The sequence below is a fragment of the Mobula birostris genome, chromosome 5 (assembly GCF_030028105.1).
Source record: "Mobula birostris isolate sMobBir1 chromosome 5, sMobBir1.hap1, whole genome shotgun sequence".
Taxonomy (NCBI): Eukaryota; Metazoa; Chordata; class Chondrichthyes; order Myliobatiformes; family Myliobatidae; genus Mobula; species Mobula birostris.
Window position 1 is genome coordinate 55,772,458 of NC_092374.1, and position 19,142 is coordinate 55,791,599.

Below are 19,142 nucleotides of genomic sequence, written 5' to 3' on the forward strand. Positions count from 1 at the left end.
TTCAGCATCTTAGCTTTGATCTCGGTGCAATACTGGTTTCTTGATTTAACATTCAGCACAATAATTTCAGATAAATAGCACCTGCACCATGGACATTATTTTCCTCAGACCATTTCAGATTCTGCTGCCCACTTTTTGCATTTACCAAAGGAACTACTTACTATATGTGCATTGGTAGAGAGCATGAACAGCTGAGCTAAAAAAAAATCAAGTCCAAATACAATGAATTAAGAAAAGGAGCAACAAAGCTTCAGATCTGTGGGTTTAAAAAGGTTCAGGGGCGAACCTCATCAAGGAATGCAAACATTGACTGAATGAATAGCATATAAAATAAATGTAGAGCTTTACTTTCTATCATGTTAGGTCAACGGAGGAAAAAAAAAGTCAAGGTGTTATTCATCTTAATTACATTTGGATAATTACTTTTTAACTTAAATGATCTTTGGATAGATTGTTGAAATCTTTGTTGTAATGCTTACCTTCTCAATATAGTGCCATGAAAATACTTCTGCTTTGTTATCTGAACTTGACCATTTTTAACCAATCAGTATCCCTAACAATTTGTAAGCTTTAAAATTCACCAAGTTCCTTTTGAAATTTGATTGCTGGCATCATTCATCTGAGATTAAGATGCCCTAAAATAATTTTTCAGTTCCATACACGAGGGTTTGTGGTTTGCTGTCTCCTGCACACACACAGCCAAATAAGCAAGATCTGGGAACATCCTCAGTAATGGTTAGCACAGTGTACTAACATACTTCTGTGGAGTCATGGCAAAGCTCAGTCTTCCTGAGGGTCCCCAACAACAATGTTAGTTAAATTGTGTTATGGACCCAGAGCTTGTAAATGTCAGCCAGATGGAAGATCTGTAACACCGATCATTTCAAAGAAATTTTTGGTTGCGGGGAGACCAGTATGGAGAAATTGTTAAGTTTTAAATATTATTTATTCATTTTGCTAGTTTAGATTTTTTCAGTGATCATAGCAAGATTTTAAAAAAGTAAATAATCTATTAATGAATGATTTCATATTTAGTTATTGGTAAACTGACAGAAATATTTTAAAACTCCAAAGACAGGGGATGGGTTGAATATAGATTGCACAACATACTGCAATTAGTCCACTAGTGTAACCTTGAACTTCTAGGTGCCTATCACTTTAGTTCTTCATTTCACTTCATCTGACATCTCTCTCTATGGCATCCTTTTGCTGCAATGAGCCTCCATGTAGGCATGACGGTTAACACCTTATCTTTTGTTTGATCAAAATACTGGTTTCTGGAGTTAACAGTGATCTCAGATCATCAGCATTGACAGAAAGGCCCTTAGACTATTTCAGATACTGCTTCGCACCTTAATACCTCCTTCAGAATGACTTTCTGATTCCTTGCTTGTTGCAATGCAAGATCTCACCATTTTTTCACAGTTGTCTAGAAATTCACCCTCAGTCTGTGGTACCAAACAAGCTATAGCACTATTATATAACTTTTACAGTAACAATTCTTACTTTCTTTTAAGAATATAAGGATATACACGTTAACATTTTTGCTACTTCAGATTCACTATAATCTTTACACTATTCTGTTGTTTTATGCTTGTTGCTTTTTTTTATTAACATGTATAGTATTTACTCTGTGAGCTTCATGCTAACAAGGAATTTTATTGTGCATAGGTGTACATGACAATATGCAAATCTAAATCCGAATGTGGGTGCTGGTGAAATGCATGTCCCTAACATGTGATGTACACAGTAACAAGGCTCTCAAAGTCCAATACTTGGACTGATGATGGCAAAAATAGGCAAGATTTGACACAAATGGTTGTTAGGCAATGAATGCATCTACTCTTCTGTCTTGCTATGCATAGCTACATGCTATAGTATGGTACTGGAGGCACAGTAGACTAACAGGTAGCATAATGCTATACAGTGCCGGTGACCAGGGTACAATTCCCACTGCTGTCTGTAAGGAGTTTGTACAAACTCAGACTGTTTTCCAGGAATGCAGCCCCTGTAATGCAAGCATCACCTGTACTTTGAAAACTGTCCAACTGGGGCCAGTACAGAAGATCCCCGAATATTAAGAGCTCAGTGTAACCAGTACAAGTCTTCAAGAAGAAAAAAAGAAATCTGTGGGAAAAGAGTCTGCAGCTATCCTGGAATAACTGGAAATTGAAATTGTAATATATGAATCTATTTCTTTTAGAGCAATGACCCCACCCCACCCCAGTGCCACATATTGATCTGTTGTCTGTGCATGCGCATTGCTCTTGCTGCAATGTGAATACACAAGTTAAAGCCATCTCCCAAACCTGACGCCACTTCACAGGTCCAGGAGCGCAATGAGAATGTTATCGTTGACAAGACACCTGCCAAACCTGATGCCACGCCATAGTCCAGAGGTGCAATCCTGAAAGAAAGAGTGCCACCCAAAAGACTGACCCTTCAGAATTGTGAAGTTACTTATGGACTGCTATTGTAATGCCAACAATGAAAGCCCCTACACTTTTTAGCCTAATGGGCCCCAGAATGTACAATCTCTTATGTAATTTAGTAACCTCTGCAAAGCCAGCAAGCAAGATGTTCAATAAAATTATTACAATTTTACAAAATCACTTGAACCCTACTGGTAATAAATGATTTTGATTTTACAAAAGGAACTAGTGAAAAGGTGAAAGCCTTTCAGAAGACCTTGCAGAACTGCGCAAACTTTCCCAGGACTGTGACGTCAGAGATGGACTTTATGATGCATTAAAGGGTAGGCTTGTATGTTATGTGCATAGTCAAAGTGCTCAAACGAGGCTACTGGCAGAAAGAGACCTAACCTTAGAACGGATATTGACCATTGCAATGTCGTTGCAGACTGCAGCAAAGGATGCAGCAGAACTACAGAAAAGAGTGTTAGAATGTGAAACGCACAAAATGTCCTTGAACGGTGCAAAAAGCCAAAAATGTTATCGATGTGGCAAGTCCTTCCATGATTCAAATGACTGTTGGTTCAAATAGAAAGATTGCAGACAAGGTCACATAGAGAGAATGTGCAAGGCAGAAAAAAAGCACAACCGAGCGAACACTTGGCAGAACAAAACTGGGCAAATGCATAAAATGACCAAATGTAAATCAGAATCAGACAACCTAGAGTTTGACAAATGAGAACAGTCATGCCTAGAATTGAGTAGTATTACTGAAGCAGATCACAAAATCAGATGAATCTCAATAGATGTGTCTGGTGTAAAACTGAAAGTGGAGCTGGACACAGGGTCTATCATTTCAGAGGCTGAATACCAACAGTTTGTTTAAAATACCATTAGAGAAGTCCTCAGTGACGCTAAAGGCTATCTTCACCATGGAAAAGAGTACATATCTTTGATTGTTGTGGATGCTCACTCAAAGTAGCCGGAGGTTATACCAATGAAGTCAACCATGTCAGCAAAGACTGCCTCCGCCCTGAGGACTATCTTCGCCAAAAATGGCTTACCAGATCAAATTGTGAGTGACAACCGACCACAATACATGTCAAAAGAATTTTAACTGTTCATGAAGAAAAATGGCATCAGACATATCAAGTCAGCTTCTCACCAAACAGCAATGAATGTGTTAACTGAAAGGTTTATCCAAACATTAGAGAAGTTCATTAAAGCAATGGACAAGGAGGATATTTCTCTACGGCACAAGGTGGACAACTTCCTTTTTGTGTATCAGAACACTGTTCTTGCGATGCCAAATCAAACTCCTGCAATGTTGTTCTTGAGTAGGAATCTGAGATCTCCTGAAAACAGACCTCAGGAGGGAAGTACGGAATTAACAATTCATCCGGTTGCCAAATGAAGTAGCAAGGAGCTTCAACATTGGACAGGAAGTTCTAGCGCGTGATTGCTGAGAAAACAAGTGGACCCCGGCAGGATAGCTACAAGACCTGGGCCACTGATGTACTTAGTGGATATTGGAGGCGAGACATGGAGACGTTATGCAAACCAGATAATGAATGCTCAACCAAAGAACACACCTGAGTTCATTGTGTCCAACAAGACAGACACTTTGCAGTCACCGGACTTACCTCTCAGTGACGATGTCACTGACAGTAATGCAACACTGAAGCCGAGAACATTGTTTTAGATAAGACACCCACCATAGGTCCAGAGGCGTGAAAAGAACATTATTGTTGACAAGACACCTACATAACCTGATGCCACTCCACAGGGCCAGAGGCGCTATCCTGAAAGAAACGGAGTGCCACCCAAAAGACTGAACCTTTAGAATTTTGAAGTTAGTTATGGAATGTTATTATGAAAGCATGTTTATTTGTAATATGGGTTTATGAAAAAGAAATTGAATGTTTTGTAAATATATAGTTTTATGTTGCATTAATCTAAAGGGGGAGAAAGTGTAATGTATGGATCTATTTCTTTGAGAGCAGTGATCCCTGCATTAGCACTACGTATTAATCTGTTGTCTTTACATGTACATTGCTCTCTCTCTCTCTCTGCAATGAGAATACACCAATTAAAGCCATCTTCCGTGGTGTGCTTTTATTTAATTGATACGTAGTTGTGCACAGATACAATAGAAATATTTATAATTCTAATCTTGCCTGGAGACTATCTGAAAACATATTCTGTGTGTCAACTAGCTGTGTGATAGAATTATTTCCTGCACACATGCCCTAGTTTTGCAATACCTGTAGACTCACTCTTCAATGAATGAAAATTAGGAGTAATATCTACCCACTTACGGTGATATTCCTGGCCAGGAAATTTGGAGCCTCATCATTTATAGGTCGGATTATAACATAAAACGGGACTTCCTTAGACCAATGCTTCCCATCAGTAACATACAGAAAGAATTGGTCTGCTGTTGGTTCAATCCGTTGATGTCGTGACTGAACATAGTTTATATGCAACTCCTTCATGTGCTTTAAGTCAAATGAACCTAGGAAGTGAAAAATAAAGGAAATACTGAGAAAGACCTTGTATAAGTAAGAGGTTAGAAACCCTATTGTGTCTCCTGTCAATGTCAGGCTGCCCAAGGTATGGACTAAAATTTAGTTCATTCCCTCCTAACAATGTATCACTCATGTCTGAAGAGTATCTACCATTGGAAAGTTCTCCATCTAATACTTCAGTCCTAGAATCATACAGCTCTTCCTGCCCACCTGACCCATCATTGCCCATAATGCCTCTCAACATGAATCCCATATCCTTCTATGCCTGTCCTCCTCAACTATCTGTCCAAATGACTTCTAAACATTGAAATTGTGCCTTCCTTCACCATCTGCTCTGGCAGATTGTTCATGACATTCATCACCTTCTCTCTACCTCCTCAGATCTTCTTTAAATTTCTCCCTCTTGCCTTATACCTGTACTATCTAATATTAGATTCCCATACTCTGGAAAAGCACTCTATCCGTGCTCTTCATAACCTTATAACCTTTATAAGGTCACTGTTCAGCCTCTTATGTCTTAGTCTATTCCATCTCCCCTTAAAGGCTGAACAGTGAGTTTATCATCAACAACATTCCAGAAAAACATTCAGGTGAATCTCTTCTGAACCCTCTCAACAGTAACAACACTTTTCTACTTATATTAGTGAAATCAGCAAGTTAAAGTAATTTCAAATGGTGATTAAATGGATGTTTCTGTTGCCATGAAGCATATGGTTCAGCTTCTGGAATTCACAAACTGGAAGGGTCTTTGCAATTTGAAAAGATAATTTTTGCCTAATCTGAATGTGAATTCTGCTCTCAGAGAGAAAGGAGTGTAAGAGCTCATTTGATTTGCTGAGGGAGATAGACAGGGCAGATAATAAGAATCTTTTCCCCATGGAGGACAAAGATTTAAGACACAAGGGCATAGATTTAAGACAAGAGGTAGGAATCCAGAGGCAATCTGAGGGGGAATATTCCTCCAACTAACTGTTCTACATATCAATAACTTGTTTAATTCCCTGAGTGTACATATTTGCAAATTGCTATTGAAGTATTCAATAAGTAAAGCCAATTTAACTATCAGCACTCTTATTAAAGAGGCATTGTCTATATGAAGAAGTATGCAACAACTACAATTCTTTTTGGTTAAGGAGTGATTAAAAACAATGTAATGACTTCTGTTTTCATATTAGTATCTACACATTGTGTTTTAATGAATATATAATCAAAGTATTGAGGTAAAGAGGAGATGGGAAAGGCTATAGATACTGGAATCGGAAGCAGAAAAATACTGGAATAACAATTGGTGAACAGCATCTGTGGTGGGAAATGGATAATTGATGTTTGGGTCAAGCTCCTTCATCTGGACTGAAATAAGAGGGAAGCCATTATACAGGGGTGAGGGAAAGAGGTGAAGCAAAAATTGATAAAGACTTCTGTTGGACACTTTATTCTTGAAAATGTGGTGACTTTGTGCTCATTTTATGGATTAGACTTCTTCAGTCTTCTGAAATAGTTTAGAAACCAATGGAGAAAATCTTGGGCTGGAGACGACAGACTCATTTGACCTTACCTATGCTGATGCCCATGTTGCTCTTCTCATGCCCAGGTGTTGGTAAAGTGTTCTCTATGTAACCAAATTCAGGTGGGGACCACAGGACAAAAGATAGCTCATCATCTGCAGTATCTGGATCACTAGCACACAGGTGGTTGACAGTGATGGCAGCTGAAGACCCCTCATCAACAACAAATAGTTCCCCTGGAATGAGACAGCATCAGAAGGAAAGGATTTATCTTGGAATTAAAGCATAGAAATCTGTATTAACCATTTCAGGATGATATTGCTCTAGTAACTTTACAATTTTGTTTCTAAACTTTTAATGGTCTGTGGACAACACATTCATTTTGGGAAACAATGAGTTGGTGCATTCAGAATCTACATGAAAGATCTTCCTTTTTGGCACATTACATGATTAAAACACTATTTTAAAGCAAATTAATTTTATTCATTTCTTGAACACAAGTAGGGGTTAGAAATGCCTGTGAGGAATATGTTGCTACAAACACATTCCACAGGGTAACACAGTGCTGATATTCAGTTGTTTCTAGAGACTTCAGTTGTTTCTAGAGACTGACATGGATTTGTTTTAAGTTATTGGGTGATAGTGCATCCAGCAGTCCACAGGGGGTCCCAAAGTACGGCCTGGTGAGGCTGGGATTCCCCAGTGTTATGCCCGTTTGATCATGGACTGGCTAAATCTACCATGACTATCAATATAGGTGACAAATTTTGGTTCAGTAATGTGGGTTGAAAAGCATAGCAGCCATAGCTAAAATGTGCCAACCTGCCAAAGCTCCAAAATGGGATCACACAAATCAGCAAAATCACCCACTGGTCAGATCAAAACCTTGCAGTCCTGCAAATGGAGTTTTGAAACGTGCTGGACTTTAAAGACTTTATGGAAGGAGAAAGATCCACAAGCATCTCCATCCTTAATAATAGCAAGTTCAACTTGTACAAAAGACATTTTTGCCCCTTTTGCCCCACCTTAATCCAGGATTGTCAAGTTAATTAACAAACTCAGCTTCCTCAGAGTATTAAATGATTACCAGATGTCATTCCACAAGATATCAGTGAGTGATTGTGAGACCAGAAGATGCCAGTGGACCTGACTATATTCTTTCTTAATCTCATTGTTCTCCAGTACAATGACCATATGCCAAGCTAATCCAGTCCACCAGCATCCACTCAATAATGTGGGCTAGTTGTTTGGATATGTCCAGTACGCAAAAAGTTGAGCAATTCAGTCCAACTTATTGTTAGCCCATTCTTCAGGAAAGCGCCAACTCCTTTTTTGATAACTTGTTGAGCAATGCCCAGCTTTGATTTTACCTCAACCTCTTTGATTCAGCGCTATTACAGTAGTTGTCCAAACATAGAAAAAGAGTTGCATACCACAGCGATATGTGAAAGACTACCCTTAACTCCAGGTCACCACTTGAATGAGGGCATTCACATTAATTGATGCCTACATAAAAAAGATTGTTTTCTTACCAACAGTAATTCCTGGTGGCTGATTGTTGGTGGGCATTATAGTAATGTTGAGATCATAGACAGGGAGAGAGTCATGCAGAGATAATGGAGAAACGAGTGTTTCTTTGCAGCAGCCTCCAGGTATGCCACTATCCCAGTCAGTAACAACAAGTGTAATGGTGTCAAAACATGGTGCTAAACCCACCTCACCACCTAAAAGAAAGAGGTAAGATAAACATCACTACTCATAATCCATGAGGCTTTTGCTTTTTTTCATTGTTAAATTAACAGCAGCATTTCAATTCACAAGCTGCAGAGAGTTGTAAGCTTAGCTCCATCATAGGCATTAGCCTCTGTGGTATCCAGGACATTTTCAAGAAGCAATACCTCAAAAAGCCAGCATTCATCATTAAGGGCTCTCATCACCCAGGTCATGCCTTGTCCTCATTGCTGCCATTAGGGAGGAGGTAAAGAAGCCTGAAGGCACACATGCAACGATTCAGGAACAGCTTCTTCCTCCTCTGTCATCTGATTTCCGAATGGACATTGAACCCATGAACACTACCTCACTACATTTTTATATTTATTTTTGCACTACTTAGTTAATTTAACTATTTTATGTGTGTGTGTATGTGTGTGTATATATATATATATACTAACTGTAACTCACATTTTTTCTGTTATTATATATTGCATTGTACTGCTGCCACAAAGTCAACAAATTTCATGACATATGCCAGGAATAATAAAGCTGATTCTGGTTCTGATCCTGATTAAATCTGCTTGAGCATTCTACCCCGGCCATGTTTCCACTCTTCGACCTGGAAAGTGTTTACTCCTGCTGAAACTGGTTTTAATGAACTTGATGCCTCCCAGTATTGGCTGCAATGTTCTGCCGGTGAAGAGGAGTGATGATTGGTCCTCAACTAGCACCAATGTCATAATACTTTCTTTGTTCATTTTATCTTGTAAGTTACGTATAATTTCTGTTGATTTTATTTTATGTAATTGCCATGTTTGTAAAGCATTTTGCTGCTGCTGCAAAAGGCTGATTTTTATGGATTTATCCCCTGCATATGTATCCCAGTGACAATGAACTTGAACTTGAAAACTTCAGCAGTTCCACGGTGGGGATGTCTAGTACAAAAGGGCACAGCCTCAGGATAGAGTGGTGTCCATTTAGAACAGGGATGCAGAGAAATGCCTTTAGCCAGAGAGTGGTGAATTTGTGGAATTTATTACCACAGGCAGCTGTGGAGGCCAGGTGACTGGGTGTATTTAAGGCAGAGCTTGATTGGTTCTTGATAGGACACAGCATCAAAAGTTACATGGAGAAGGCTGGGGAGTGGGGTGGGGGAGGGGAACAAAACGACTAGCTGTGATTGAATGGCAGAGCAGACTCAATGGGCCAAATGGCCTAATTCTGCTGCTATGTCTTATGGTTTTATAATCTACTGCGCCTATGGAATGCAATGCGGACACTGAAAAATGGCAGCTCTGCCTCTGGGTTCATCATTGGTGCCCAGAGAGCTGCTGAATAGACAGAGGTGGGGGGCATTTCACATCTGAATCTTGAGAGTTTCAGATGCCCCCATTGTTGGTGTACTAGCACTTTAAAATACTGCCTCTTTGTTTAAATGGAATGTTTTTGTTTATTTTTTCTTTTTATTTATGTATTTATACTTCTAAATAACTAGTCACCTTCTGTGTATCTTTGAACTTTTTAAAGTAATTTTCTTTATTTAGATATTTTTTCAACCATTTCCACATGTATCTGATCATCAGAAGGGAACGATGAAAAGTTTGTCATGACCACAGGGATAAAACTGGATAGGTTAAGTATCACCTGGCCTATTTATAAATAAAAGTACCCTGACTGGTTGCATCACACTCTGGTATGGCAATTGAAATGCACAGAAAAGCAAAAAGTTATGGAGGCATCTGTCCACACCATCAGTAATATCAACAGGAGGCACTGCCTCGAGAAGGCAGCATCTATTATCAAAGATCCCCACAATCTGGGCCTTGCCATTTTCTTGCTGCTACCATTGGGCTGGAGTTACAAAGCCGGAAGTCCAACATCACCAGACTCAAGAACAGCTAAGGTAGCGTGATGCTATTACAGCGCGAGGTGTTCCAAAGTTCGGAGTTCAATTCAGTCCCGCATGGAGTTCTGTACACAGTGGATTTGAGTATTCTGAATGTGTTCCAGTTTCCCCCCACAGTCCAAAGACAAACTGGGTAGGTTGAAAGGTCATTGTAAATTGCCCTGTGATTAGATTAGGGTTAAATCGGGGTTGTCAGGGGTTGCGTGGCTCGAAGGGCCAGAAGGGACTATTTGATGCTGTATTGCAAAAAAAATTTTTTATTTTTAAAAAATACTTCTTTTCATAAGGAGAAGAGGTTCTGCAGATATTGGAAATCCAGAGCAACTATCCTGATGAAGGGTCTTGGCCTGAAACATCTATTATTTATTCTTTTCAATAGATGCTGCCTGATCCGCTGAGTTCCTCCAGCATTTTGCGTGTATTACATCCCTTCAACCATTTTGTTCTTAAACTAACCAGTGCAACCCTAATCACAAATCAGTTGATGGGGAGGGCTTACAGTGGGGTGAAGGACCTAGTTAACTATCTAGGTGACCATCAGGAGGGGGATAGGAAATAAGCAGCTAGTGCAGAGCACCCCTGTGGCTGTACCCCTCAACATCAGGTACACTGCTTTGGATACTGTTAGTGGGGATGACCCAGGTCAGGTCACTGGCACTGAGTCAGGCTCTGTGATGCAGAGAGAAGATGGGGAGAAGGGGCAAGCTGTAGTGATAGGGGAACCGACAGGTGATTATGAGGATGAGAATGAGATTCCCAGATAGCTTGTTGCCTCCTGGGTGCCAGTGTCAGGGACATCTCAGACCGAGTCCACAGCATTCTTAGAGGGAGAGTGAACAGCCACAGGTCTTGATCCACATAGGTACCTATAACATGGGTAGAAAAGGGTGACAAGTGAATTCAAGGGTTAAGTGCTAAGTTAAAGGACAGGATGTCCAGGGTTGTGATCTCAGGATTGCTACCCTTGCCACATGCTAGTAACGCCAGAAATAGGAAGACCATACAGATTAGCACGTGGCTAAGGAGATGGCGTAAGAGAGAGGGCTTCATATTTTTAAATCAATTCCTGGAAAGGCGGAACCTACACAGAAGGGTGTAGGGAATGATGTTCTTAAGCCTACATATAAAGTCATTTATCAAAATGTTGAGCATATTAGGTCTAATGTACTAAGTTTTGTATATTTTAATGAAAGGAGTATTGTAGGAAAGGTGGATGAGATTAGGGCATGGATCAGCACGTGGAATTATGACATTGTAGTCATTAGTGAGACTTGGTTGCAGGAGGAGCACGACTGGCAGCTCAGTGTTCTGATATTTTAGACGTGCTACAGGAAGAGGGATTAAAGGGGGAGGGGTGACATTAGTAGTCAGGGAAAATGTCACGGCAGTGCTCCGACTGGGGAACTCATCTACAGAGGCCATGTGGGTGGAACTGAGGAATAAGAAAGAGACAACTGCACTAATTGGATGATATTATAGACCCACCCAACAGTCCACAGGATTTAGAGGAGCAAATTTATAGAGAGATTGTAGACTGTCGCAGGAAACATCAGGTTGTGATAGTAGGTGATTTAACTTCTTACATATTGACTGCACTCTCCTACCGCAAAAGAAGTGCATGGGATAGAGTTTGTTAAATGTGTCAAAACTATAGAGAATGTGATACTAGATCTCCTATTAGGGATTGAGATAGGGCAGGTGACAGAAGTATATGTCAGGGAACATTGCATCTAGTGATCATAATACCAATAAGTTCAAGATAATTATGGCGAATGATAGGTCTAGTCCTTGGGTTGAGATTCTAAATTGGAGAAGGGTCAATGTTGATGGTATTAGAAAGAATCTGGCAAGTTTGGATTGGGATGTTGTTTTTTTGCAAGTGGGAGGCCTTCAAAAGTGAAATTTTGAGAGTATGGAGTTTGTGGCTCCTGTCAGAATAGAAGGCAAGGATGACAGGTTTAGAGGACCTCGGTTTTTGAGAGATATTGAAGCCCTGGTTAAGAAAATGGAGGTGCTTGGTAGGTATAAGCAAAAAGAAGAAAATGAGGTACTTGAGGAGTATAAGAAATGCAAGATAACACTTAACAGGGAAATCAGGAGGGCTAAAAGAAGGCATGAGGTTACTCTTGCAGACAAGGTGAAGGAGAATCCCAAGGACCTACAGATATATTAAGAGCAAAAGGATAGCAAGGGACAAAAGTGGTCCTCTGAAAGATCAGAATGGTAATCTATGCACAGAGCCGGAAGAGATGGGGGAAATCTTCCATGGATTTTTTTGTAGCTGCATCTACTCAGGAGATCGACACAGGATCTATAGAAGTGAGGCAAAGCAGCACTAAAGTGATGGACCATATACAGCTTACTGAGGAGGAGGTGCTTGTTGTCTTGAGGCAAATTAGGGGGGATAAATCCCCAGGGGTTGACAAGGTGTTCCCTCAGGCCCTATGGGAGGATAGTGCAAAAATTTCAGGGGCTGCAGCAGATATATTTAAAATATCCTTAGCTACAGTAAAAATGCCAGAGGATTGGAGGACAGCTAAAGTTGTTCGTTGTTTAAGAATGGCTATAAGAATAAGTTAGGATACTATAGACTGCTAAGCCGGACATCAGTACAGGGTAAGATAATGGAAGGTTTTCTAAGGGACCAGATAAATAAGTATTTGGATAAACAGGGACTGATGAGGGATAATCAGCATGGTCTTCTGTGTGGTAGATTGTGTTTGACCAAACTTATACAGTTTTTCAAGGAAGTTACTAAGGAAGTTGATAAAGGCAAGGTAGTGGATGTTGTCCTCAAAGACTTTAGTAAGACCTTTTATAAGGTTCCATATAGGTGGTTGGTCAAGAAAGTTCAGTTGCATGGCATTCAAGTTGAGGTAGTAAATTGGATTAGAAATCGTTTTTGTGGGTGAAGTCAGAGAGTGATAGTAGATGGTTGCTTCTCTGAATGGAGGCCTGTGATTAATGGTGTGCCACAGGCATCAGTGCTGGGCCCATTGCTGGTTGTCGTCTATATCAATGATTTGGATGATAATGTACTACACTGGATCAGCAAATTTGCAGAAGACACCGCGTTTGAAAATGTAGTGGACAGCGATGAAGACTACTAATGCTTGCAGCGGGATCTAGACCAGTTGGAAAAATGGTAGATGGAAATTAATGCAGACAAGTGTGAGGCATTACACTTTGGTAGGACAAACCAGGATAAGACTTACATGTTGAGTGGTAGAGCACTGAAGGGTAGAGTAGAGGGACCTAGCAATATAGATCCATAATTCCTTCAAAGTGATTTCACACGTAAATAGGGTCATAAAGGAATCTTTTGGCACATTGGCCTCCAGAAATAACTGTATTGAGTACAGGAGTTAGGATGTCATGTTGAATTTGTATAAGACATTGGTGAGGGCTAATTTGGATTATTTTGTGCAATTTTGGTCACCTACCTACAGGAAAGATGTCAATAAGATTGAAAGAGTGCAGAGAAAATTTACAAGGATCTTGCCCATACTTGAAGATCTGAGCCATATGGAAAGATTGAATAGGCTAAGACTTTATTCCCAAGAGCGTCGATGAATGAGGGAATATTTGATAGAGATAAAGAAAATTATGAAGGGTATAGATAGGGTAAATGCAAGAAGTCTTTTTTTTTCCACTGAGGTTGGGTGAGACTAGACCTAGAGGTCATGGATTAAAGGTGAAAGGTGAAATGTTAAAGGGGAACATGAGGGGGAATTTCTCCATTCAGAGGGTGGTGAGCTGGAAAGAGCTGCCAGTAGCGAATGTGGGTTGGATCTCAACATTTAAGAGCAATATGGATAGGCACATGATGGGCGGTGTGTGGAGGTCTATGGCCTGGGTACAGGTGAATGGGACTAGGCAGATTAGTAACAGACTAGAATAGCCAAATGGCCTGTTTCTGAGCTGTAGTGTTCTGTGACTCTATAACTCTATATCAGACAGAAGTGTCAGGTGATTTCTACTTCCAACTTAGAACATGGAAATACAGTGGAGTCTGGTTAATTGGGACACATTGGGACCAATTAATTTTGGCACAGTTAAGCAGCTGCCCCAATTAACCAGTTTCACGGAAATAGTTAAAAAGGAATAAAAAGGACAAACTACCATTTAACTGAATACCAAATTATGTGTTTAAATGAAATACAGAAGAAATTAGAACATTACCAATACTACTACAGTACTATAAAACTGTATTCGTTCTTAATCGTTATCGACAGGGGAATTCATCCTGTGTGTAAATGAACAAAATGAATGCATGCACCAAATGTAGATAATAGGCTTTCAACAATTGCATCCTCTAAATCATCATTTTCATTGTAACGTTCAAGGTGATTGTCGATATCTTCAATTTCTTTATAGTTCCTGACTTGTTGAAGTAGTGAAATTGTTTCATTTTCACTCCCAGCAGTTTTTGGCATCTCTAAGCCTCAATGTTTAAAACCACAGTGAACAAAACAGATCTAATTTGCCTTACTGCTTATTCCTTGCCAACTATCAGTGACAAAAATCACTGCTTTTTGAAGACACGTGCAACTGATGCTGTTTAAAAACTATTCACTCTAAAATTGGTTTTGTGTTTAACAGCCACACAATTGTATGTGACTGACATTAGTTAGAAACTGTTCAACAACAGTCTCCTGTCCCAATTAAGTTGCATAGTGTCTTAAATAAGCAAAGGGAATCCTGGCAATTTTCTTGATAAGTTTTTGTTCTTTAAGAGTTGTTCCAAATAAACAGCTGGCCCAATTAATGGATGGCTCAATGAACCGGAATGCACTGTATTTGGAATAGGAGAAGCATTCACCTCCCTGAGCTGCTTTACTATTCAGCTTGATCCTGGTAGTTCTTCATTCCAGAACACTCAGGTCTGGAGACCTTTGCCAGTTCAGAAATGTTAACCACTTACCTTTCTATAGACACTGCCTGACTGGCTGAGTGTTTCCAGCATTTTATATTTTTCATTTATTACATACATCTGCATTTTTGTCAGTTCACATAGGAAACTGCCACTTTGATACTTAATGCCTGCCAGGGATTGAGCAGACCTGAATCTGACTGCAGTCCCTGTCTTGCTGCTGCATTTGTCAGCACCTACAGCTGACTGACATCTCACTTGGCTTTCAGCAGGCTAACTTATTGGGGACGGTTGTGAGTGTAGGTAAGATAATACAGAGGTGTAGGCAAAAATGGAAGAACATCCTAGCGTCATCTCTTCTAATAATGTTATATAGTCACTTGACCTTAAGTAAAGGTATTTCAACCCAGAATAAGTAATACTATTTCTTTGTAGGAGTTTGGTTTCTTCGTCAATTACTAGTCAGGCCTATTGCACAATCACAGTTTATAACTGTTCACCTGTTATAAATGCAGGGAGGAAGGGATAGACATAAATCTTACAATCCACTTTAATGCTTCAATTCAAGGATGTAAAGCAGTGCGCCAGTTTGCTAACACTCACCCATGTGTACATACTTCACCACTCCTGCAATAACATCAGCCTGAGTAAAATGATCCACAATCTGACTCTGCTTCTGTACCACCCCAAGCAATGGTTCCTTTGCAATCATGAACAGCAGTTTTTCATCGTTGCTGTCTATGTCAGTAGCTTGGATATTCTCTGTTGAAATGACAATGTCCTTTCCTTCAAGGCAATACAGCATGGGCTTCAAACCAAGCTTCATTGCTGGAGGTTCATCGTTCACTGCTAAGACCTAGTGGGCAAATACAGAGCACAGTTAAGTGGTGTGCTAATACCAGGGTATCAAGTGTTACCTTCAAAACAGGGTTAAAGTTCACAGGGGGCCAATGTTTCTCATCTGCCTATAAAAGATACCCAAGATGACTTTAGTTAGTTAAAAGTAATCAGTGTGCTATGTTAGCCATTTTGGGACAGATCATGAGTTTGTGTAAGAGAGTAAGTTTGCAGCCACATTTGAATTCTTACCAGATTTATTTCATTGTAATAAATATAATAATAGTCATTTATTAATTCCGAGTGGGAAATTCTTTTGTTACAGCGGCAACATTTAAAAACACACTTAGCAGTGTACTTACATAATAATAAATACAGAATAATAGTAGTGTAAAAATAGCAATAATATATAGTGTACCAATGTGCAATAATAATGTACAAAATCATAAAGCGGAGACTATTGTACTATGATGTGTGTTCACTTGTCACAAAGAGATGAACTGCTGCATAAACTTATTGCATTTGGTAGGAAAGATTTTCTGTAATAATCCTTGTGACAGCAGAGCTGAATGAGTCTCTTTGAAAAAGTGCTTCTCTGCTTATTCAGTAGGTCATGGAGATTATGTGCCAGATTGTCCATAATGGATAACAGTTTGTTTAGTGACCTCTCCACCACTAACTCAAAAGAATCCAGTTTGTAACCAAGGATGGATCCAATCTTTTTGATGAGTTTATTTAGTCTTTTAGCATCACCTTCACCGATACTGTTCCCCCAACATAAAGCAGCAAAGAAGACTGCACTCACTACAACAGACTGGCAAAAGATCTCCAACATCCTGCTGCACACGTTAAAGGATCTCAGCTTCTTTGGAAAATAGAGTCTGTTCATCTCCTTCTTGTCAACAGCCTTGTTGTTGGTTTTCCAGTCAAGTCTGTTGTCAATTTGTACTCCTCTACCACTGCAACTTCTTCTCCCCAAGTGTACACAGGAATTGTCACAGTCCTCTTCCTCCTAAAGTTAATCACCATCTACCTGACAAAATAGCTGTATAAAAAATTTGGCTAACTTCCTTTCCTTTTAGGCCACATATTTCTGATCCAATCACTCTGTTGAAGAAGATTTTCCTTCAGCTCCTTTTCAATCCTACCAATTATCTTCAATTTATTTGCTGAGCTGTTGACCTCTTGGCCAAGGGAGGGAGCTTCTTCCTATTCACACTCTGATAAATAAACACTTCCAACTCTTTGGTGAATCTCCCTTCAGTCTCAGACTAGAAAATCTCTCCTCAAAAATAACATTTCCAGATTAGACAATGCTCTTGTATCCTATATCCTCTCTAATGCTAGCACATCATTTATTCATAGTCCACAATACTCCAGCCATATTTTACACAGTGGGAGTATGATATCTTCATAGAATAATGTTCATAGAACAGCTTGTTACCTTCTAGGAGTTGTGGAAATGTACTCCAATATCCAACACTTCTAAACATCCTCCTGCGTATTGCAACACACATCAAAGTTGCTGGTGAATGCAGCAGGCCAAGCAGCATCTGTAGGAAGAGGTGCAGTCGACGTTTCAGGCTGAGACCCTTGTCTCGGCCTGGAACGTCAACTGCACCTCTTCCTACAGATGCTGCTTGGCCTGCTGCGTTCACCAGCAACTTTGATGTGTGTTGCTTGAATTTCCAGCATCTGCAGAATTCCTGTTGTTTCCTGCTTATTGCATATTGCATTACCTTTAACAGTGATAAAACAATTCCATTAGCTTACAGAGGGGGAAAATAGGTATACAAAGCTGTGGGGAAGGAACAGGAAAGCAGCACAAGTGGATAACTCAATTAAAGACCCAGCAAAAGTATGACTCTGTATGTATCTTCTTGCTCTTTCTTGCTCATCTCTCAAGCATTCCACACTGAACAATTTTGTCTTGCATTTTATAGTTGCTCCACACCACCACTGTGGGACTTTCAAGGATTGACTGAGTCACCAATACAGATTGCAGTCTCTATCTTGCTGATCTTCTTGCCAACATCTACTAATTGACCAGGGTTGCTTTCCTGACTGCAGGTAGCTAAGAAGTCTTACTATTAAGATATGACACACCAGACAAGTTATTTAACTTCTCCCATCTCATGAACTAAATTAAAAGTACCGTATAGGCCTTTTCTCTTGCTCTGTCTGTAAGCAGGGTTTCAGCCTGAAGCGTTGACTGTACTCCTTTCCATAAATGCTGTCTAGTCTGCTGAGTTCCTCCAGCATTTTGTGCGTGTTGCTTGGATTTCTAGTATCTGCAGATTTTTTCTTGTTTGAGGTTAAACCTTTAACCTGGTTACAGCTATAGAAATGGATTTTGATCATTCAATTTTTTTTACATTTGTAAACACAGGGGATGAGAAACTCCATTAAGCTGAGCAGCTTCATTTGTTTCCTTGGGCAAACATGTAGTTTATTAGTGCATAAGCTATGCAAACAAGGTAAAGTAGAGTGATGCAACATTGTACCTGCCATTTATATTCATACAACACACTTGTGCATTCAGGGATGTTACCATAATGATCAGAGAAAAATAATACCTATAATTGTTATATGCACCACTCCCTGTAGAAATTGCATAATATTTGCTAAATTGGAAGCAAATTGGACCAATCAAGATAAAGCAGTTTTTATAGTACTTCATTTATATAGTAATTAATTTAAAGGGTTATTCAGCCACAGTGGAATGTGTACAAAGGAGACTGACAGAGATTACAGGAGTGAAGTTGAACTTCACTGGAGAAGTAACCACACAGATCACTTCTCTGCATCTTACCTCTCTGTTAAGGGACACAACAGGGAGGGGAAGAAGAGCTAATGGCCATGCACAGATTCCTCCAGAGTACACAGGCAGCCATTATCCAGCTTCCTTCTTGTTGGGAAGTATTTTTCACCAAGGCTGAATTTTTCAAATACAGTGCTTACTGTCATTTGTAACTTGCTGCAGATACCGTCCAAACACACATTTTTGATCTTTTTAGACTTCAGCTCACCACAGGCAGTATCATCTCATTCAATGACAAACATTACAATTTAATACTTTACTATCACTAACTCGCAACAAAATGGATTTTATCTTTCTCTCCTTGGGTGGAGTTCCTCAGAGGAGGAAAGTAGGAGAAATGCACAACATTCTGGGTCGGAGGGACTGTTGGTGTGCTGTACTATTCTATCCTATCTTCTAGGTCTGAATACTGTGGCCTTCCTTCATTCTCAGGGACATAGTGACAGCACTTACATGGTGCTGTGGACTCTGCTTGTGAATCCAGATCTTTACGTGAATCACTAATCCTGTCACATCCTGGGAGCCCAACTGATCAACAATCATGGGTG

At 39.8% G+C, this 19,142-nt stretch overlaps 1 protein-coding gene across 6 annotated transcripts in view; it reads right to left on the reverse strand.

Moving 5' to 3' along the window:
* The window catches only part of frem1a (Fras1 related extracellular matrix 1a), a 179,769-nt gene that overhangs the window by 53,796 nt on the left and 106,831 nt on the right, over positions 1–19,142 (reverse strand). For all 6 annotated transcript variants that reach the window (XM_072258037.1, XM_072258035.1, XM_072258036.1 and 3 more), the window contains 4 exons: positions 15,540–15,792; positions 7,977–8,168; positions 6,495–6,680; positions 4,730–4,926 (listed from right to left, as the gene is read on the reverse strand). In XM_072258037.1, coding sequence (XP_072114138.1) covers positions 4,730–4,926; positions 6,495–6,680; positions 7,977–8,168; positions 15,540–15,792 — 828 coding nt within the window. The remainder of the gene's footprint in view (positions 1–4,729; positions 4,927–6,494; positions 6,681–7,976; positions 8,169–15,539; positions 15,793–19,142) is intronic.